Source organism: Zosterops lateralis (assembly GCF_965231275.1).
Source record: "Zosterops lateralis genome assembly, chromosome: 13".
Taxonomy (NCBI): domain Eukaryota; kingdom Metazoa; phylum Chordata; class Aves; order Passeriformes; family Zosteropidae; genus Zosterops; species Zosterops lateralis.
Genome location: NC_139773.1, coordinates 5,618,153 through 5,641,020, shown reverse-complemented (window position 1 = coordinate 5,641,020; position 22,868 = coordinate 5,618,153). Strand labels below are relative to the sequence as shown.

Here is a 22,868-nt window from a genome sequence, read left to right as displayed (position 1 = left end):
CAGTAATTTCAGTGACACCAGAACTGAGATGTTTAGTCTGTGAACAATGAAATAATGAAATGCTGCATTGTGGTGTTACCTTGAACAGAACTTCAAATAACTGGTAGGAACCAAAGATCTCATTTTTGGTTGCACTTGCAGCATAGTCAGAAGTTCTTTTATAGCATTGATTTGAAAGGATGATTTGATCATAATTTTGGTTATGATCTTTTATGTGCCAAAATTCTGCCAACTCTTGTGGTATGACTGTTTTATTACCTGATTAAGTAGCTCTTACTTAGGTGTTGAAAGCTTATGATATGTACCATTAATAACATCAATAGCATTAATTTAGTCAGTTAAAAACAAACAGTGATTTCCATCTGCTGGATAACAAAACCAACCCCCTTATGCTAATATGAAACAAATATGTGCTTAGAATTATCCTTAACGCTGGGAAGAGGGTTTACTGGTGAATTCCAGCACTACTGTCAAATGACTCATTAGAAAGTTGTTTGGGAAGTAGAGGCTGGAATTTCTCACCGAGAGTTTTTGTTGCCTTTACCACCCTTCCAGCTTCCTGGACTGAAATGTTACTTAACTCTTAAGAAACTGCTACTTAACTCTTAATTGAGACTTAATCTTAACAGTCTCAAATTCAGTTAAAGCTTATCAGGTAGCTACAGTTTATCTTTTATTCAGAGATCTTCTGGGTTTATATACTTAATTGCAAAGTTATTTGAAGGAGGAACCATGCACTTTTTTTCCTACTTGGAGCTAAGCTCTGTGTCTGTGGTAGATGTTTGTCCTTCCCCCAAAGCACAGAAATGAGGTATGTACCTACCTTTTTAGCTGTCCCACACTGCATGGCTGTGGGAAAGTAGAGTAGTGCAGCTCTTTTTTGTGTTTTTTTCTACAACATCTGACAGGTGAAGTTCTGGTACAAGGATTTTTTTATGCAGTTTTACTTAAGGTGTATGTTAGTATTTTGTATAATCTGTAGTGATCAACATCTTGCTATTCCCAGACATGTCTAGGAGCTAGGCTCAGTTTTCAGAGAGTTCTCAGCAGTTCTGATAATCAGTTGTCTCTCAAGATGATGGTAGGCAGCAGGATAAAATAGAAAGTAGGTAGGCTGTTTTTTACTGGAGGATTTTTTATGTGACCTCTTAAATTTTCAGGATTTAGAATTTGATTCTTGAATTGGTAGTGCTTCTGAAGACCTTGATTTATCTTACTAGAAACTCTATCTGACTTGTAGTCCCTTTTAACTGCTGTCTGTATATGAGACTGCATTGTTTCAGGCCTTCCGGAGGAGAACATCAAAGTATGAAGCGTAGCCATCTCCATACTGGTGATTTGATTTGCAAATCTACTTTTTAAAAGTAGTATGGCAAGCAGCAAGATAAGGTTTACAGTGAGCTTCTGCAGCCCTCAACCTGATGTTTGTGTTTCTTACCATGGGTGGAGAATTTAAAAAATATTTTTGTTTACGGTGAAGGAAAGACAGAGAATATTTAAATGAGGTTTGACATAAATGTCTTTGTTATTATCTCTTTTCTCCCTTTCCTTCCCCACCCAAACACAGTGCAAACTAAGTTCTGGTTGTTAAAATAATGGAAAATTAAAAGCAGGAGTGTCATGAGAGGGGAAATATTATTGAAAGGGGTTTTAGTAACATATTTGTGTAGGCTGTTACTCTCTCTGACTTTAAAAACTGAAAAAAACCCCTCTGCTCTGGTCATGAGTTGACATTTTAAGATCCTCCTTTGTGACACCAAATTTCACTTAATTCTTGCATCTCAGCCATGATTTCTGGTTGATCTGTCTGGGGTGTATTTTGGAAAGAAGTTCATTCATCCTCCAGTGAATTAAAACAGATATTAAAGGAGCAGTAAGGTGTGCCCTTCCCCAGTCCCCCACACTTAGACCAACTTCCTTCTTGGCTACAGTGTGGACTAACTGCTCAACTCCACTTCTGAACAGTGAATCTCCAAAGCTGTATTTTAATGCTGTTCCTATTCACTGTTTACAGGCAGATCTGAAACATCTTTTTATGATGTCCTCCCATCTTTTTTGGGAGGAAATAGGAAACAGGTTGGTTTTGGGCAGCAATTAATGTCCAAAAAACTGAACGTCATGTATCTTGCAGCCACATGCAGACTGCCATGTTGCCTCTGCTGTCACTGTAAGGTTATGAAACTCCTGGCTAAAGCTGGGTCATGTTTGTTAAAAAGTCTGAAAAAGAGAAGGTAAAGTCTGCCAGCATGAAGTGTGTGCTCTGTGAAATAGAGGGCTGAGATTGACCCAAAGCTGATATTTTCCATCCAGTGACTGCATTTTGCATGGCTGAAAATTGCAGAATAAATTCTTGAGTGAAATACAGCATTTAAATGGTAATATCCTCAAAATATTTCCTGGGCAATGATGAAAGAGCTTTCTGGTTTGCAGATCAGTTATATTTAGAAAGCTTATTTCCCACCCTTGCTGCTTCCAGGCAGAAATGTAAGCATCATTGTTGTATCTTGAAATATCTAACAGGAATAACTTTTCAGAGGCATTGACCTTGCTGTAGTGGCAGGTCACCCTAGAGGGAAAAGATTGAAGTAAATTACTTTTGTTAAGATGCAGATGATTTGCAAGTGCTGACAAGGTTTTGATGTATTTAATGGTACAAGTGATCTTGGTATTATTCGTAAGAACTGAGCCTGCAGTCATACTACTGTGTGCAGCAATCCTGTCAGTTCCTGAGCTAAGTGAGGTCGAGCTGGGTAAATACCACCATGGGAAAACGCAAAGAAAGTGTTGCAGGAAATGATATAGGGGTTTGAGTCAGAGTTGCAGCTTAGTGCTTACTGAAGATTGAGGTCTTGCTGGTGATCACCTGAGGTCTAGGCCATAAAAATGCAAATGAGAACTCTAATCTCTTGGAGGAGACTGGGTAGTTACTCCAAAACTCTGCCTTCTAAAAGTGTTTCTTTTTAATCTATCTCCAGTTACTGGATTGCATAGCATTGATTGGTTCATTGATCCTGCTTTCTTTCAAAAACTTGTATTCATCTCATGGGACCTTTTTGTGTTTGGCATGGGAATGCAGACTGTGACCATTAGATATCAGAAAGTGAAAATATTTCTGTTGTTACATTATTAGGCCCCTGGATTTGGATTTGGTATTGCAATATCTGGAGGAAGAGATAATCCTCACTTTCAGAGTGGTGAGACATCAATAGTTATTTCTGATGTGCTGAAAGGAGGCCCAGCAGAAGGACTGCTACAGTAAGTGCCAATCTATACCTGGGTTCTGGTTCGGGGGCATTCATCTTTGTCAGCAGTAGCTTAACCTTCTAATTGTTTTGGTCTCAAGCTGTCTGCCTGTAACTGTTGGTGTCGTAAGTTTGTAATACAGGCAGTTTGCTCAGGGACACCTATTCACCAACACTTTCTTCTTGGCATAAAGCATTTATACTGTACATTGTGATGTTTTTCATGTAGAGAAAATGACCGTGTTGCAATGGTTAATGGAGTTTCAATGGATAATGTCGAGCATGCCTTTGCTGTTCAGCAGCTGAGGAAAAGCGGGAAGAATGCCAAAATCGTAAGTGAATGTCTTGAAGATTTAAAGTTCCATAGTTATTGAGCAAAAGTGAAATAGTGTGATGCCTGCTGTAAAATACAGGCATGATGCAAGGTACTTGAGTAACACCTGTGTGATGTTTCAGGATTAAGTGATAATCATGGCATGTCTAACAACTGGGTCACTCAAAATGTTTTTGAAATGTCAGTGATGATGATTGAGAAGTGCCACAGGATAATTCCGACTCCTTTTCTTTATGGTAAAATTCTTCTCAGATTGCCAAATGGTGGCGAGTCAGCTTTGTTTAATATTTATTTACTTTGTTGGATGCACTTTTACTCAGTTTTTAAAAGCTGGTGTATGCTAAAGGACAAGTTGTTCGGGCACTAACACAGTTCTTTTTGTGCACAGTAAACAGTTTGCCAAAATAAAGTATAATTACCTTAATTCCTGTAATTTTGTAGGCTTATTCTAAGTGGTTGGTTTTTGAACTTTTACAAAACAGAACAGGTCATCACCAAAGGGTAGTAAGCCAGTTTTCTGTAGAAGTTTGGGGGTTATGTTACAAAAAAATAGGACAAAAAATGCACAATGTTTAGAAATTTCTTAATTAATGAAAACAGACTTCTAGGGCTTGGAGAAAAGCTTTTCTGCTGACAGATTTTCAGTGCATTTGTGTGCTTTAATGCAGTTGCAAAAGAAAGTGTAATGTTTTGCATTTGTAGATTTGGCAACGGTTCTTTAAAGCTTACAGAAAGCAATGTGTGGCAAACTGTGCAGGGCTTTCAGTATCTTGAACATTTGGTGTATAGATACATGTGAAAAAAAAAAAAGTAAGCAATGAAAACTTTATGGTAGAACTTGGTTTGGTTCTCTACTACATAGCAAACAAATCTCTGAACAAGACCTGGCTCATATTCTGGAACCAACTAAAGTTGTACAAACCAACTTTGAACTTCCAGAACGACTGCTCCCCTTCCTCCATCTTGCATAAACGTTTCTCTGGAAGACTGGGAGACTTCAAAGCTGAGGAGAATTACTGTCAATAGCATACTGAGTATACACTAGATTACATGTTAGCAAAAAGGGGGTTTTAGCAGTGCCAGTAACTGATTTTGTGGTTTTAAGCAGAGGTCATTCAAATATGCAGCTCTGAAGGCAGAATATTGTGTTATGCTACGAAGGCGGTTGATTGTTACCCTTTTGCCACTTGTGCAAAAACATCAAGAAGGACTAAAAGAACTGTAAAAGCAAGTTTCTAGTAATCTGTGCTTCTAAGTCTCCTGTATTAATTGGATATAATTTTATAATGAGGATGCAGCAATTCAGAGCATTCACAAATACATCTGCATGTTTTGAATGCTGTGGTTAGCTTGGCTCTTGACATTTAGTCACACCATTAGCATTCCACAGCCAGAGGCTGATATCTGCTGTTGGGTTGTAGACCATCCGAAGGATGAAGAAAATTCAGATTCCAGTGACTCGCCCAGACCCTGACCCGGTGTCTGAGAACGAGGACGACAGCTATGACGAGGAAATCCGGGATCCGAGGAGCAGCCGCGGTGGGCCCAGCGCCAGCAGGAGGCACGAGAAGAGCTGGGTCAGGGATCGCAGCGCCAGCAGGGAGAGGAGCCTGTCTCCCAGGTCAGACAGGAGGTCTGTCACCTCCAGCCAGCCTGCAAAACCCACCAAAGTCACACTGGTGAAATCCAGGAAAAATGAAGGTAATTTGCGGGGACATCTCTTGCTGAAACTTCTGCTGGTTTTTAAAGGCCAGCTGCTTCACTCAATGTTGTGTTCAAGGCTGTGTGGGCTGAATGAACAGTGCTGTTGCCAGTTTGCCCATTTTACCAGTAGCTGGCTCAAAACTGAAAAAGGGCTATTGTATTTCTGGTGCTGTTTTTCATATTCCAAAATCTGTGTGCTTAGTTATGGGTCAAATATTATGTAGTGTAAACAAATCCCAACTGCAGCCAACATCTGGTAGTCAGCAGCTACATACCTACACTTTAGCTGAGTCTTTAGTGGGTGTCTTGTTTGGAAGAGGAAAAATTGTAGGTAGCATCTAAATTATGCTATTGAACAACAGCTCTGATGATAGGCAGTGTTGGAAAGATAGATTGATATAATGGTAAAGCTATATTATGTTCTCCTACAACCCATTGTTCACTCTCTTTTCTGTGTTGCCTGTGTAAATGCTGTAAAAAACATTGTTGTAAATCTCCAGACACCTCCCTCTTTTCTACCATAACTTCATCAGTTTTCTTTTTTCTTTTATTATAAAGAGTATGGTCTGCGGTTGGCAAGTCACATATTTGTGAAAGAAATATCACAGGATAGCCTGGCAGCAAGAGATGGCAATATCCAGGAAGGAGATGTTGTACTGAAGGTACAGTATGGGGTGGTGGTGGTTGTTTAAAGGCAAAAATCACTGATACAACTCTGCCTAGAATTGGCCATGTCAGTAACATGATTATAGCTAATAGAAGGTGTGTCACTTTTCATCAAATTATTTCAAAGATCAAATTTAATGTGAATCAACTTCTCTAAGGAAAGGAAAATTACTAAGCCTTTTTGGTATTATTCCCGAAGTGTTACTCAGACAAATAATTCCTGCTGTAAATACATAATAAAAAGACTGTTTGAAAAAATATGAAGCTTTGCTTAGTTATAAGTAAAATTTTGTGGAACTATTGTGCAGCACCAAAACTTGCCTTCAGGTAACTTTTTTTTGTTTGGTTGGGTTTTTTTATAACTAAATATATCCAGGGTTAATTTTTTGTGCCCCATCCCTGGCAGTGTCCAGGGCAAGTGGATGGGCCTTTTAAGTTTCCTGGTCTACTGGGAGGTGTCCCTGGCCAAGGCGAGGTGGTTGGAACTGGATGGTCTTTGAGGTCCCTTCCAGCTGAGGCCATTCTATGATTTTTAATTTACCCTAACGATTTTTATTCAAGATAATGCTGTGGATATATTGGTGCAGAAAAACAGGCCAGTCTTTGCTCTGTTGAGTAGAGCAGTGCTGGTTCAAAAAAATGTAACTAATGGTTTACATATTTTGTTAGTGTTAGAGGCTTTGACTTTGAAAGTTGAAAAGAATTTTCTACATTATGCAGTATTTTGAATGAGCCCAATAGTCTTCCATTGTATTATGGTAATTTGATAAATATTTTAACTATTTCTAAATATCATCAGACAGAACACCACTCCTTTTGCTGGAAATTCACTGGGTTTTTTTTAGTAAGTGTATATGTGTTCTTTTTTCCTGCTGTATTCCAGATAAATGGCACGGTGACGGAAAATATGTCCTTAGCAGATGCCAAAACATTAATAGAAAGGTCAAAAGGCAAATTGAAGATGGTTGTTCAGCGAGATGAACGAGCCACGCTGTTGAATGTCCCTGATCTTTCTGACAGTATTCATTCTGCTAATGCTTCAGAAAGAGATGGTGAGTATAAAAACTTGATTTCTATACAGGAAAAAACTCCCTGTGTTGTCAAGATGAGAAATACCTAAGTGGGATGAGAGGGTGGGGAGGAGAAGAGTTAGGAGTAAGATTGTAATATGGGTAAATTTTTTTTGAATGTGATTAAAATCCACACCTTCAAAAACCACACTTCAAAAAAGTTAACAAAAAGATACAGTCCCTACTCTTGTGGCTTCTTTCAGGAATATTAAGTTTGTTTTTTGTGTAATAATAAGCATAGATTTAACATCTTCATAAAAATTCTCTGCAAAAGCTTATTCCCATTTAAGCAGGTCATGCCACCATTTAAATTACAATCATTTCATGAAAAAACAACTTTTATTTAACAGACATTTCAGAAATTCAGTCGCTGGCATCAGATCATTCCAACCGATCACATGACAGGCCCCGCCGCAGTCGTTCACGATCTCCTGACCAGAGGTCAGAGCCTTCAGACCATTCCAGACATTCTCCACAGCAGCCCAGCAACGGCAGGTGATGGCAGCATTGTATTATTTTTAAATCAAATTTTTAATGTAACATATAAGTTGTAGGAGTGCTTGGATTTATGTGGTGTAACAAATGTGAAGCAGAACTATGGAAGCAGCAATATGATGTTCCTTGTCTCGAGATGTAGATGATAATGATCCAAATATTTTAGACTTGAGGAGAAACTGAACCTTTCTTTAGTGTTACATCTTTTTTAAAACATAATCATAAAGCATGTTTGTATGAATGACAATGCAAGTTTGATAGCAATATATGTTACTGAATAATGTGTGGCTATATTTTGGTTTTAGAAGGCAGTTAGCTGTGAGGAAGTTTGAGATGACCTGTAGCACAGTTCCTGTTGCATGTCCAGCCTGGGTAAACTTGTTGAACTCTTGCTTTGTTTAGGCATAGGGATTATCTTATGACACATAATCAATCATATGATATGTTTCTGAATACATTTAGTTCCACAAAACAAGGTGTGTTACACAGCAGGTTTAACTATTGCCTTCTACTTTTTAATATTTCAATTTGGTAATGGAACATTGATTATAATTCTTCTGTACACAAGTCTAATCTTAGATGAATTCAGAGACAAGTAATGTGGTTTGGAATTTTATCTCCTGCCATATGAAACTTCAGTCCTGAATAAAAAATCTGCTCAGTTTTGCATTTCCACAGTTTGGAAATAGACACTCTAATTTATTGAAATAGCATTTCAATGTTGGATTTCAAAATCTACTCAATATTTGAAAGAGAAATGCTTTTCTTCTGACTGCTCATAATATAATAGAGCAGAAATTAGAATTGATCTGTGAAATTCCAAATTCAGAGCCTCTATCTGAAGATTTTTAGGAGTTGTTCAAAAACTCTGAAAAAACCAAATTGCATCTGGCTGTTTGATTAAAGATACGCCTGATTTGTTATTAATAAAATTGGTTTGCCCAAGGGGAAAATAACACATCCTCCAGGTTTTTAGAGTCTTTTAAAGATCAGTACAACTGCAAGAGAGATTGTACCTGCATGTACACCTGCTTAGGGTTATGGGTTACAGACGTTTTTACTTCTTTTGTGTACATTGTTCAGAGGGACCACAAGGCATGAAAGTTGTTTTCAAGCAGGAACCACAATAATGGAAAAATCTTAAAAGCAGGGTCCCAGAGGCAGGGCTTTGATTGTGAAGGTTGTGAGACTTCTGTCATATTTCAAAACTGTATGTCTTGACATGCATTTCTAGTGCAGTCTGATAGGGCTTGTGGAGGGAGGAACAAAAAAATAATCTATCAGAACTGGAACTATGACTGACTTAGCCTAGTGTTAGTTCTTTCCTGTCCTACTGCAGTGGTTTAGGTAGGTGGTCACTTCCTCCCTGTAGACCAAACTGTTGGAAGAATCAAATCCTCTTCGAGAGGGAACTTTGAAGTTATCTCAGCTCTGAATGCATCCGTTATATCTTCTTTATGAGCAAGAACTGCTTTGGCATTGCTTGACTTCCTGTGCGACATGTCCCTTTCAAGATCAGAAAATCTGGGCCCTGAGCCATGTAAAGAAAAACATGCTGAGAGCGACTTCTCTTTGTAATGGTTGTTTGTGCACGTTTAAATCTACTGTAAGATCTAATTAGTTGTTAACTACTTACTCTTTTTTGGATTTGGTGGAAAATCAAGAGGAAGAAAAAAGCTTGAGAAAGGGCTGAGGAAGAAATGTGCAAAAAGTCTTCCAACTAAGCTTAAGGAGGATATTAGAAATGTATTATAGATAATGAGTCTTTATTTAGACACTGTTCTGCCAAGTGTTTGTATGGTAATGAGGAGGGGAATTCCAGGGGAATCCTCTTAGTCCTTTCATACAAGCTTAAGTACAGACTGACATTTCTGTGTGTGCACCAGAGTACAGAAATCTGCTAACAGATCTGCCTCAGCATTACTTTGGGTTCTGGCAGGGTCTTCAATGTTGTCCACCTTTCAGTATTCCTCACTGGTATGTACATTAGGCTGCTTGCAATGTTCCTGGATATAGGGTTTCCACAACAATTGCTGTTAGATCATTCTGTCAAAGCATTAACTAGCACTTCAGTTTTGTTTAATCTAAAGAAAGTTCACAGATAACTCTCAAAGAGTCTTTTAAAAACTCAAATTCTAAAACATTTGTCTTAACTTACTGACAGGGCTAATTGTGCTTTGTATAACCCATGAAGAGTTGTATTTAAAAAGTTAGGATGAACAAAAGAGGTCTCTGCACCTAAGCTGTAGAGTACCTCAGGACAAGTATCATGTATCCTTTCTCAGCTGTCTGGTCTTACTGCTGGCACTAAGGGGCTGTTGAGCTGGATGAGCTTTTGATGTGACCCATCCTAAAGACTGGCATTTAAAGCCAGGTGCTGCCAAACCTTTCAGATGATATCTCTGGGCTGCCCTTCACTAATTGAAAGAACTTCTGCTTGGGAACTCTGTCTTCTATGCTGACTTCCTCACCTAGGTATTGGAATAGCAAAAATATCTTCTGATTGTTTCACACTTCAGCCTCAGCAAGAAAGATCTGATAGCTTGAAGAAATTACTGTAGAGATCATAATTATTTATGGAAGGATGAGACTGACTTCTGTAATACCATTGTAAATTTATATGTAGCATGAGAGATTGGTTGTTCTGTCCCTTTACAAAACAAGCTGGAAAACTGGAAGATAAAAATCAGCCCTATTTTGAATGTCTTTAGGAAGATGCCACTTTGCTCTTACTCTTTGTATTCTAAAGGGTTTGAGGTGATAAAAACACATTTGGGAAGAGCCTGCAAGTTCATATTTTCCATAATTATGTCTAGAGACAAACATTGTGTGTTGTAGGTCATCTCTTGTTCTTCAGTAATAGCACTAACATGTAGCTGATTGTATTTTGTAATTTAAAAATATTTCTGTTAGGCACACTTTGAAAAAACGTTGGGGAGAGGAAGTGAGGTAAAGGGGGCCCTGATGCAGCACAGATGTTAAACAATAGTGTCACAGTGCACACAGGGAACAACACTGTTGTCTCTTGGGAAGTGCAGCTGTCAGTTTTTAACAAGTTTCCCTCACCTGGAACCAGTGGTGCATCAAGTTGTTTCCTGTATCATCTTGTAATGTGAAATATTCACAGCTTACTGGACAGTTTCAGCAAAGTCAAGAAAAAAATCTCCCCTGCTTTTCTGATGTTTCCTTTTGGTTCTATCAGCTTTTTCCCATTTGAACTTTCATGTCTTAGGTAGAGTAGACCTGGCTTTTGAGTTGGGCAGGGTGGATTTGCCTGCACACATAGCAGCAGCCCAGGAGCCTGTTACTTCACATACTCACCTGATTATTTTGTGCTGGGCCTTAAGTGTCTGTATTCTAGTTACTGTTCTTGAGAACTTCCACATTTGCATTCTCTTGATGTGTGCAGGAATCAAAGCATCATAAAATTACACTGGATTTGGACTGCTTAGAGGGAATGTCAAATGAATTTTGTCTTTGTGTAGTAATTCTAGTATTTTTTGCCTTATTTTTAAAGCAAAACAGATATTCTTACTTTGGAATAATCCTCCTTTGAAATGTTAGGAGATGCTTGGAAAGAGGTAGAGAGGGCTCATGGGAAAATTTACTGTAATATCTTATTAACTAGTGCTCATTATCCAGAAATCTCTGGGAAATGGAATTAGTTGCAGCTTACAACAGTACAGAACTTTTTTGTTTCTAGGACACTTAGCATGCATTTAAATAGCTAAATATATGTATATGTTTTTAACAAGCCAGGAACTATTTTCAAGCCAATGACCAGTCCAGTCATGTTTTAGTCTGGTACTGCCTAGCTTATGCACCTAAACTGGAAATCCAAAAGAGGGATAAGAAGATATCTATCAGTGATGTTTGGGAATAAAGTAGAAGGATAAATGAGTACTTTTCGTTTTGTTCCACATAGTGGTTTTAATGTCCTTTTAATCAACTTGGGAGTCTCCAAAAGGGTCTTTATCTGGATAAAAAGAGGCACAATTAGAGATTTAAAAAATTAAACTACTGTGCTTATTTTTATCAATGACTTACAACAAGATGTAAGTCATTCAAGAGTGCTTCTCTTCACAGTTTGTTGTGGTGATTGGAGTACTTTTCTGTATTCTATTCATCTGCCTTCGGGCACGTGGTTTTAAAACTGGCAGAGGAGTGCACTGAGAAATTGTAGTATGTCTTGGCTGAATAGCTTAATTTTGTTTCTTATATTTTAAATTTCATTTTGCTTCAGGAAAGCACATTATACTTGTGTTTCCATTTTTGGAATTTCTTTTTCTCTTTACATATCTTGGATGAGAAGACTGGCTGGAATCTGTTTTTTGAAGTCGTATTTCCAACTCTTGAAGCATTATTTCTGATTAGGATCTTAACAGTGTTAACTCTGTATGATGGGGTTTGATCCATTTTTATGGGCAGTGATGCTCATTATTGCCCAGTAGCACCATCTAGCTGTTGGTAGATGTGCAGAACTTCTCTCTTTTTCCTTCCAGTACAGATCTCTCCTTTATGAGAGCAGATGGGTTTGTACCTACTGACCAAGCCATTGTTATCCTTGAGAAAATACCTTTTTTCTCCTCTTCTTGGCAAGTCAGTCTGGTGTTGCATGAAAGACTGCAATTTGTGTCTGTCTTACTTCAAATGTTCTTCAAATCCTTGCTTATTTGCCAATTCCCAGGAAGAAAACTTTATTTTTCTAGCTCATTCTTAATATTCATCTGTTCCAACCCTATTAAATTATTTAGTGTTCATCAGATAGCAGTGTAGTGGTTAACATTTCAACATGCAGCACTTGTTCAGTTCTGCTGTGGTACAGCTGGTAGCTGTAGCTCAATACAACAGAATAAGGAATACCTGATCTTTGGAACTCAAGGAATAGAAATTGCATTCTCTGGGATTTTCCTTGCTTGCATCATTTAAAAACAAGAACTTTAACTTGTCCTAAATTACTTCAGTTTGCACTCCAAGTGTGCGTAAGAAATGGGAGCAACAAATTGTCTTTTGAGTAAAATGCGTGGATAGGAAGCACTCCCCTCTTGTCATAGCTGTGAATTGAAGGCTTTATCCTCTCTGAGATGATGAGAAATAAGGAACGTATTTACATGGGCCTTGGCAGGGCTTTGCAAAGGTAAAAGGTGCCACACCCAGCAGCACTTGTGTTTCAGGGCAGCTGACACACAAAGGACCAGACGAATTAGCTTGGTTACAGCAAAGCCTAAGAATTAAGTCTAAAAATCCATGATTTCTATAGGAAGGGGTGATGAAAAGACCATTGTAGTGGATTTTCTTCCTTTTTTCCCTTTGCTTCTCAATTCCTTATGTATCTATGAATATACAGCATTTGTGTGTGAGCTATGTACATGAAGCAGAGAGCAGCAGTCTGTCACCCTGTGCTGCTCTCTTAACTGCCATGTCTAGGGAAGTCCTTTGTTAATGTGCTATTAGGGACAAACAGTAGGATTTAGAAATGATAAAGACTATTACTAATAGAAATCGTAAAAACTATTAATAATGTGATAGTCTAAGAACAAAACCTTCCTAAATAGTAATAATGATATCTCATCCTCAACTTGATGAATGAAAGTATTTATTCTTTAGTCTTAGTAGACTGAGATCATAGAAGCAGTTCTGTATGCAGAACTATATTTTTCTCTAATATAGTCATCGAAGCAGAGAAGATGAGAGAGTAACTAAACCAGGAGCTGTGTCTACACCTCTAAAGAATGCAGATGATATTTCTAAAACTGTGGAAGAGGTGACAGTTGAAAGAACTGAAAAACAAACTCCACCACTCCCAGGTAAACCTATTAAAATATATTAATTATGCATGTTGTTGAGAATGGATGACCAGTAAAGACTTAATGTTCTTGCATATTTGTGGGATGACTTTCAAGTCTTAAAACAGACCAAGTCCTAGTTATTTTTATTTCTGAATACAAACAGTCTTTGTAACCATAATCCCATTTATATCTTAAGAGTTTTGGTCGTGAAAACCTAAGTTGTGGGGTCTGTTATTATGTAGGGGTCAGATTTCAGTGTTTAGGATTGTAGTTATAAGTGATGGTTGTAAAGAGTTTTGTACTGATTTCTCAGGCAAGGTTAAAGTCTATCATTTCTTTTCTGAGTGTTCAGCAGTAAAGGTGTTTTTAGAGGTTACTGTAGCAGACTGTATTTATAGCAATGATGTAGTTAAGCCTGTTTAGAGCTACTGTTCCCAAGATACAACTCAAAACACTCCAAAATGCTTTGTTCATGTAGCACTTAACTGCAGTCATGGACCAAGAAGGCAGGTTAACAAATGCAGTACAGCTAATCAAACCAGAACAAAATCTCATTCCTTTTTCCCAAAAGGGAAGGATAAGCTAAATGGCAGCAGATAAAAGCCAGATGGTGTAAAAAAGAAAAAAAAAACAAACAACAAAACCAAACAAAAGATGATACGGGACACTGTTCCGGGCAGGCTGGCACTTACAAGATTTTTGTTTACAGAATGAGGCACTTCAATGAAATTACAAGTGGAGAAAGGAGCTGTGCAGATGGTTTAGAGGGAGCTGTTACTGAAAGGCTGGGTGCAATGAGAGAAAGCACATTCAAGCTTGAAAATATTTGAGGACCTAAGAGATGAGCAGTGACACTTGTGTGTGTAGTAGTCAGTAGCTTAGTGAAGAACTGGAAGGGTTATGATGTTGATAGACTCTGAAAGATCTTAAAAATAGGAACAGTAGTTTTTATGATACAGCAGCCATTATTAAAAAGATGCTCATAAGAGGTCACCTTTTACAGCAGTGTTATGAAGAGAGGCAAATTAAGTAATTTATATTTGCCAAGATGGAAAAGGGTGTGGTAGTGAGGTTAGAAAGATGAATTCTGCATTTCTGTAAAATACTGAAGATTACTAATTGGTGTAATACCAGTCCAGCCAGATAGGTGACCCTTAATCCAAGGTGATGTACTGATAATTGGTCTGAGGGGCCAATAGCAAGCAAGTGATAAAATAGAGTGGGGATTTTGTTGTTTGGTGGGGAACGAGAAATGTTCTATTCTTGCATGAATGGGAAGAGGTACATGGAAATAATTTGTTCAGGTGGGAGGAGTTCTAGCCCAGTACATAATGTTAATAAGTTAAACTTTACATTTTCATCTTTAAATGACCAAATGGACATTGAAAATCTTTGGTATTTTGATAGAACCAAAGCCAGTGTATGCACAAGGAGGTCAGCCAGATGTGGATTTACCAGTCAGTCCATCTGATGGTCCTTTACCCAACTCAACCCATGAAGATGGAATGCTTCGGTAATGTATCTCTGAACTCTGTTTGAACCTGCCTGGTTCTAAGCAAACCAAGCCTTTATCCAGTGTGGTAAATAACCTCTCTGTGCTCTGATATCATGTTCAGTATCCTGTCCTGACCCTTCTATTCACAAATAATAGGATGAAGCCATGAGATTTATTCCTGAGCCTTGTTGGCACTTACACTGTGTAATATACCCTTTTAAAGTTTATTCATTTCCATGGAAATTAGCTCTTAGGATAATCAACAGGTGAAAAGGATTTGTTTGGTTTGTCTCTCCCTGGGCACTCTCACTCCTCCTTTCCTGTCCCCATCTCCAAAGAGAGGAAAGTTACTGTAGTATATTCTTTACCTTTTATAGCACTTGGAGAGCAGTGAACAAAGGTTACTGCAGAAATATGCAGTGTCCCAGCATGGAAATAAGTCTGCTTCAGCTGGGATCTCCATTATAGACATTAGTGTACATGAGAATAGATTCTAGTTTGGTTTGACCTCAAATTTCATCTTGATCTCTTCAGAGCCAAAATAGATCTGTATGCCAGCACAGCTCTTTAAAAGGAAGAATGTTTTTGGAAGAGAGTGTCAGTGTCTCACATAAACACTATGAGTGTAAGACAAACAAGCCATAATAAACATGTACATGCACGTGGGTTTATTGGAGTGCTGCTGTTGAGCATGTTGTAATGCTGCAGTTGATAAGCAGTTAATGGGATGTTATAGCAGAATATCCACTAGTTGACTAATGAGCAGATCACTTCTTTGCATGTTTCAAATTTACCAGGATATTTTATGCTATTACACCAATAAGTAGGTTATTTTCTAAATTTCTAGGCCAAGCATGAAACTGGTAAAATTCAGAAAAGGAGATAGCGTGGGCTTGCGACTAGCAGGTGGCAATGATGTTGGCATATTTGTAGCTGGTGTTCTGGAAGACAGCCCTGCAGCAAAAGAAGGATTAGAGGAAGGGGACCAGATTCTCAGGGTATGTCAAAACCATTAACAATACAAATGCTTTGTTGTACCAAAGAAGGTTTTCTTTCTGTAGGATTGAGTATTTTGCCTTTGTAGTTCATACACATTTTTTTTTCTGTATGTATTTATTAGATTACTTATTAGGAGCAAAATCTTTGTACTGTTGCTAGGAAGGTTAGTAAGTTTTTTATATTGAATTTTGTAGACTAATTCAGTTGATAAAGTTGTTTGATTTCATGCTGTGTGACTAAGTTGTCAGAATGCTCTGTGGGCTACTGATATATATAGGTGCTCCTTAATTACTATAAAATGAACAGCTACCTACTATCCTGGAAGCTGTGCTTTTATTGAGAAATAAAGGGGGGCTCTTCAGAGGTACAAGAGGCATCTTGAGATGTATGCACTTGTTATGTATGAAATTGAGTAAGGAAAAAAATCATAGCTGTAGATTGTTTTCCTGTTGTATAATTAAATGTCTGTAATAATGTCATATGCTAAATCAAACTGATTGCTTCATTGATACCAGGTAAATAATGTAGATTTCACAAATATCATCAGAGAAGAAGCTGTCCTTTTTTTGCTTGATCTTCCTAAAGGCGAAGAAGTAACCATTTTGGCACAGAAGAAAAAAGATGGTAAATATTTGTATATTGAAGTGATGTAGTAGATTACCTAGAACAGCATTAAAAAGTCTAGTGAAAAATAACTAAATGCTGGCTTGCAAGAGATTGGCACCTTAGACTATTAAGTCCTTTTGTCTTTGGGATAGGTGGCCACTACAAATGGAGTAGAGACTGATAAGGTGCCAGTACACCCCCCTAAACAAACAGAATCCCAAGCACAAAATTCCTCTTCAGAAATAACCTTTACCACCTAAGTAATGTCTTGGCATTATCCTTGGAGGAAGTAGAAGAGTCAATTGTAGTTATGCCATTGAAAATGAGTGATTAGGCTGATGTGTTTGTACATGCAAACTTCTTTTCTCAAGATTAATTCCTTCCAGTGCGAGTGAAGTAAGCTTGCAGTTCAATCAAATTTTTGACTATGAAAGTTGAATTTATGTTAGGAGAGTTTACTATAAATAGTTATGCTGCTTAAAATAGAACAGCTCTGAGACATTAAGGCTCCTTGAAGTAATGTACATTTAGAACAAGGAGAATTAAGGTGAAGCATTGCTTTGTGTAATTCTTGTGAGCATTGTAACACCACTTGAACTTATGTAACACTTGATATTTTGGGGTTTCTTTTCCTTCTTTCAGTTTATCGTCGCATTGTTGAGTCTGATGTAGGGGATTCTTTCTATATCAGAACTCATTTTGAATATGAGAAGGAATCTCCTTATGGACTAAGTTTCAATAAAGGTGAAGTGTTCCGGGTGGTGGACACTCTGTACAATGGCAAACTGGGTTCATGGCTAGCCATTCGAATTGGGAAGAATCATAAGGAAGTGGAAAGAGGTATCATACCTAACAAAAACAGGTACGATCTTGCAATAGTTAAATTGCTGATTCAAGCCCACTGTTCTAAATGGTATTTGTATAATGAATGACTAGACCTTGCACGACACAAGTTTCTAGAATTGATTCAGTAAGAAAAAGTGACAAAGTGTAAAGCATACTGAAGTAAAGTATCTGTGGCTTTGCTTTTGACTTTGCACAGTCCATGAATAATCTTTCTTTTCAATACAAGAGACAAGGATAAAATGAGTTTTACAAATGTGATACCAGGCTCAGTAGTTGTCTTGTAGTTCGTAATACAATAAAAGCTTGGTTCAGCCGGTGGCAGTGATTTTTTGAGAATGTAAGCTTGCTAGTGAGGCATTACTTCAGAAGCTGACTCCTTAGTGATTGGGATTTGTTGTCACCTTAGAGCTGAGCAGCTGGCTAGTGTTCAGTACACGCTTCCAAAGACAGCAGGAGGAGACCGAGCAGACTTCTGGAGATTCCGAGGCTTGCGGAGCTCAAAAAGAAATCTCCGGAAAAGCAGAGAAGATCTTTCTGCCCAACCTGTTCAGACAAAGTTTCCTGCCTATGAAAGAGTTGTTCTTCGGGAAGGTATGGCTTTACTCTGACCACACATTGCAGGTTTGTGTGGTTTGGTTTGGAAAATCCAATGCAGTTAAGTGTATCTTGCATTTGGTTTAAGCAATTGATATATCTTGACTTGTCTTTTTCCTTCAATTCTAGCTGGGTTTCTCAGACCTGTCACCATTTTTGGTCCAATCGCTGATGTTGCACGGGAGAAACTTGCTAGAGAAGAACCAGATATCTTTCAAATTGCAAGTAAGTGTGAGATCAGGTTTTTCTGCTGTTAGGAAATAGTCAGCTTTCTTTGGCTACATTGTTTCTACATTATTTCTTTAGTTAACATATTTAACAAGACAGTGATAATTCGAAGGAACGGACTAAATTTAAGTTCTTCTACTACATTGCTGCTGATAATTCTCTGAAGAAATATTAGTTCTATTTGTAGCCATCTCAAATTTCATTTTAATTCTGTACCTTATTCTGTTTCTAAGTGTTTTTGTAAAGATGTGATTTTTATGGCCATAATGGTGGGTAGACTTTCATGTATGTTATGTAATCAGAAGTGTCTTCAAGCTGAATTGATAGCTTGAGCTATGAAATGATTCGTTTTATCCTAAGAAGGGAATGTGGAATGTTGTAAACTTACAATAGATTTTTACTGTGTCCTCTTTACCAGAAAGTGAACCAAGAGATGCTGGTTCTGACCAACGCAGTTCTGGCATTATTCGTCTCCACACTATAAAGCAGATAATTGATAGAGTAAGTCTAAGTCTTCTATTGTCACTGGACTTGTAACACAAGAAAAGTAAAACTGATAACATGAAGTGTTGGGTGTTTTAAATGTAGAATGGTAGCTCACTGTGTTTGCTTTAAAGATATCTTTCTCATCTTTCTATTGGTTAATAAGAAAATCCCCATCACCCTTCTCCACATTAATAACTACAGCCTGGATGTATTTCTAGGCTTTGTTCCAGAGGCTGTTGTCCTCTCTCCATTAAGGCTCTTTTAAGCTGTTTCCTCTTTCATTTAAAGCCATGGTGTGACATTATAGCTAGCAATGGTTACTTTATTTTTGGAGCTGTTAGTTTTGCCCCACTGCAATGTACAAATTGATCACTTGACATAATTATTTGTGTGAGGACTAAGAAAGGGTTCTTCCATCTCCCTTCCTTAATTTCCTTAAAACCTCTACCGTTAGTGCGTTATAGGAAGCTCACCTATTTATTTCCTTACTTAAAAAGAAACTGGAAGATTTTCAGATGCTGAAGTATGAGAGGGAAAAAAGCTATTACAGCAGCAAAGTCAGTGTGCTTCATGCTGTGTGCCTGATTGCATTGAATGAAAGGTGGCCAAGTTCTGCATTCACAGTGGGTTTTCTTTGTAAAAAGGAAGATAGAAGAAGGGTGTAATGGGACTATTTCTTGTGTTTCTCTTTTTTTTTTTTTCCTTATTTACAGAATGCTGTTAGGAAACTACTTATTTTTATTTCAGTATCTCCTTACTTTGAGGAATTTTTTTAAAAATAGAATTAAATGTAAAAAGTCCTAGACTTATACAGTGATCCTGCAGTTCAAAATGTATATGCCTATTTAGGCTGGTATTAGAATTGGTTTGGTTTTTATTATTCTGTTAATTCAAATAAGGAGAAGGATTTAAATCAATATTTTGAAACAATGAATTCTGTAAAAAAATTTCATGTTGGACATAAATGATTTACTTTCTTGCCTCTGTCCTTTTTGTCACTACAGGACAAACATGCTTTATTAGATGTCACTCCCAATGCAGTGGACCGTCTGAATTATGCCCAGTGGTATCCAATTGTAGTGTTCCTAAATCCTGATTCTAAGCAGGGAGTAAAGACCATGAGAATGAGGTTGTGCCCAGAATCACGAAAAAGTGCCAGAAAGCTGTATGAAAGAGCTCACAAGCTCCGCAAAAATAATCACCATCTCTTCACAAGTAAGTCATTAGACAGACTGGATTAGAATTTCTGAGCGGGAAGGGGAGGCAAGATGAGAAGCTTCTACCTCTAGAATTTTCTGCAAATGGAACAGGTCAAGCAGTGATGGACTTGCTCAGGCTTCCCCATTCAATAACCAGTAGTTAATTGGTGTGTGCATCATTTGCACATGAGTGCACAAATGTAAAGCAATCTGAAACATCAGAATGACATTTCTAATAGATCTCGTGGCTTTGCAGGATCACCAGCCAAAATCAAAACTTGAATAAATAGGAAAATGATGTAACTTCATTGCTTCAGTCAAGCTGAATTCAAGCCTCTCTTTATTCTAGGCTACTGTTAATTCAGTGTTTCCTGTGGGATAAAACATCACAAACCACATTAGGCCTTAAGATTGATTTGGATACTAATGTTTACATTACTATTTAAATCTCATCGTTTTAACCTACCAGTTTATATTGCTTTTATTACTCATGGTACAGATCCTTCTTGTAGTTCTGCAGAAATCATAAGTCAAACTAATCTGCTGTACTTCTAGCTACCATTAACTTGAATTCAATGAATGAAGGATGGTATGGAGCTCTTAAGGAAGCAATTCAGCAACAACAAAACCAACTAGTGTGGGTTTCAGAAGGAAAGGTAAGAAATAATGTTTGGGGGGGAAACGGCAAAACAATATTCATGAGAAGTTTTCTGTGAAGATCTAAAGCAGTAATGCCTCCTGGCTTTTGTGAGCTGCTTGAAACTGATTTGTCTGTACATTAGAGCACTTACTCTGTTAATGAGAGCTGTACAGTTGTCCTTATGCATGTAGCAGTATAACAGGGGAGCATTTGCTCACTGGCATTGTTAACTGGAGGATGTATTAATGTTGTGAAGATTTTTGTGGGTTGCTGTGAGGATTGAATGGGTTTTCAAAGAACTTCTGGGGATTTCACTGCATGGGTGCTCAGGGCTGGTACTGCCTGATGGTAGAATGTATTTTTTGTTATTATAAAAGCAAGTGGCATACTCATGTTCTTTCTGACCTTTCTGAGAACAGTTGTGAGAAAACACGTGTGAATTCACAAGTTAGTATTCTGTGTTCCCCACTAAAACTCCACTTACCTTCTTGAGCTGCATGTTACTCTATGTACATTAGATCCATCCTCTTGAAGAACTATTGTCAAGTGAAGTGCCAACTAAATGTAAGCAAATGATGAATCAGCTATTGCTATGGATTTCTTAATTACATTTGGATTAGAGCTTGGCTCCTTATAGGTACCTGCAAAGTAATGATTCCAAGATCAGATACCATTTTAAAGTGCAGCTCTGTATTTTTCCAAGCACTTTGATATCTGTGGACACTACTGTCCCCCGCCTCCCATAGACTGACAGTCATCTGGTCCCTTAGTAAAATAATTCAAAGAGCTAGGCTGCAGATAAATCTTTAAGGTCTAAGCTTAATGTACCCAGTGGTGGAAACTTGATTTCTTGTCCCCTATGATGATAATTGATACTGAATTTGATAAAACTACCCCATTGCAAGAAAAAGGGTGTTCTTTGAAAGGTATTTCAATAAACATGTACCCTAATTTTGTTTGCCGCAGGCAGATGGTGCTACAAGTGATGATCTTGATTTACACGATGACCGCCTTTCTTACCTCTCCGCTCCCGGCAGTGAGTATTCCATGTACAGCACAGACAGCAGACACACGTCTGACTATGAGGACACAGACACAGAAGGGGGTGCTTACACCGATCAAGAACTGGATGAAACTCTGAATGATGAGGTTGGGACTCCTCCTGAATCTGCTATTACACGCTCCTCTGAACCTGTTCGAGAGGATTCTTCTGGAATGCATCATGAGACTCAGACTTACCCTGCTTATGCATCTCAAGCTCAGCCACAGCCAAATCTCAGAATAGACTCTTCAGGATTTAAACCAACTACTACTCAGCCGGTAAGAAAGTCATTTTATACACTGATTGCTATACACTTGCTTCAGGTTGCAAGTTCTCTCGAATAAGAAATGTTCACTTATATTTTGCTTACCAGTGTTGTGTGTGCATACAAGAATCTGTCATCAGCAACAATACATTACAGTGAATTGGAGAATCAGCTTGTCCTGCCTGTTTTAGTGACTCATTGACAGGAGGGGGATTGAAGTACCATTCTACTTTAATTAAATGTTTTGCTTTTATAATCCTCAACCTAATGAATTTCTGGAAGTGCTAGTGCATGATACTATCAGTACATTTCATTCTACATCTAGCTGCATTGGTCAGAGCATCACTTAAATTATTTTAATATAAAGCAAAAAGTCATACATTGATTCAATAGCAGTATATTTAAAATATTTTAAACACTTCACAGAAAGCAGAAGCCTCACCTGCAGTCCCTTACCTTTCCCCGTCGCCTGAATCAAACCCTGCAACCTCATCAGCCTCTGCAGTAAATGCTAATGTAAACCTAAGTAATGTCAGACTGGAGGAGCCTACTGCTGCTCCTTACAACTCTTACCAACCACAAGCGGGCCCCTTAAGAACACCGAGTACTGAGGGAGCTCATGTAGTACTAAGAGACCAAGAGCCATCATCCTTATCGCCGCATATAGATCCAGCAAAGGTACCTGTGCCACGTTGTTGTGCTGATTTCCTGCTGTACATCAAGCTAGCACATGAGCTTTGTTTTGCCCTTATTTGAAGAATTTCTTCTGATTTTTTTTCTTCTAAGAGAATCATGGAGGTTACAAAAAACAGTCCATCTGAATTGCTAAGCATCATGTAATGTTTTGTGTGCATGGCTTCAAATTCTATCCTTTTCACTTCTCAAAAACATGACTTTTTTAAACAAGGCTGCATTCTGTATTTTGATTTTACTTTACATGACTTCCTTAGCTTATTGTCAATGTTCTCCTGTTAATGAGGCCTCAAGAAAAATCTGATTTCCCTAAAATTTAAATCATGCCAAATCATTGATGATGAAGTTGAGTCCAGTTTGTTGAATGACTTTATATACTTCTTCAGCAATACTAGAATTATCTTAGTGTATTTATATATTTCACTTCCATCCTTTCCACATTCTGAAAAAAAGTGTGTGTGCCCCCCTGAACACC

At 37.9% G+C, this 22,868-nt stretch overlaps 1 protein-coding gene across 7 annotated transcripts in view; it reads left to right on the top strand.

The window, feature by feature from the left end:
* TJP1 (tight junction protein 1) overlaps nucleotides 1-22,868 on the top strand; it is a gene marked incomplete at its 5' end in the record, with an annotated part of 157,411 nt that overhangs the window by 118,262 nt on the left and 16,281 nt on the right. For 5 of the 7 annotated variants that reach the window (XM_083871029.1, XM_083871028.1, XM_083871027.1 and 2 more), the window contains 18 exons: nucleotides 3,131-3,255; nucleotides 3,472-3,574; nucleotides 4,998-5,277; nucleotides 5,839-5,942; nucleotides 6,830-6,998; nucleotides 7,367-7,511; nucleotides 13,182-13,318; nucleotides 14,708-14,813; nucleotides 15,643-15,793; nucleotides 16,310-16,418; nucleotides 17,043-17,262; nucleotides 17,653-17,837; nucleotides 17,970-18,065; nucleotides 18,487-18,569; nucleotides 19,559-19,769; nucleotides 20,309-20,409; nucleotides 21,360-21,713; nucleotides 22,127-22,378. In XM_083871029.1, the coding sequence (XP_083727155.1) occupies nucleotides 3,131-3,255; nucleotides 3,472-3,574; nucleotides 4,998-5,277; nucleotides 5,839-5,942; nucleotides 6,830-6,998; nucleotides 7,367-7,511; nucleotides 13,182-13,318; nucleotides 14,708-14,813; nucleotides 15,643-15,793; nucleotides 16,310-16,418; nucleotides 17,043-17,262; nucleotides 17,653-17,837; nucleotides 17,970-18,065; nucleotides 18,487-18,569; nucleotides 19,559-19,769; nucleotides 20,309-20,409; nucleotides 21,360-21,713; nucleotides 22,127-22,378 (2,931 nt within the window). The remainder of the gene's footprint in view (nucleotides 1-3,130; nucleotides 3,256-3,471; nucleotides 3,575-4,997; nucleotides 5,278-5,838; nucleotides 5,943-6,829; nucleotides 6,999-7,366; nucleotides 7,512-13,181; nucleotides 13,319-14,707; nucleotides 14,814-15,642; nucleotides 15,794-16,309; nucleotides 16,419-17,042; nucleotides 17,263-17,652; nucleotides 17,838-17,969; nucleotides 18,066-18,486; nucleotides 18,570-19,558; nucleotides 19,770-20,308; nucleotides 20,410-21,359; nucleotides 21,714-22,126; nucleotides 22,379-22,868) is intronic. The other 2 variants (XM_083871033.1, XM_083871031.1) reach the window with 1 other exon arrangement.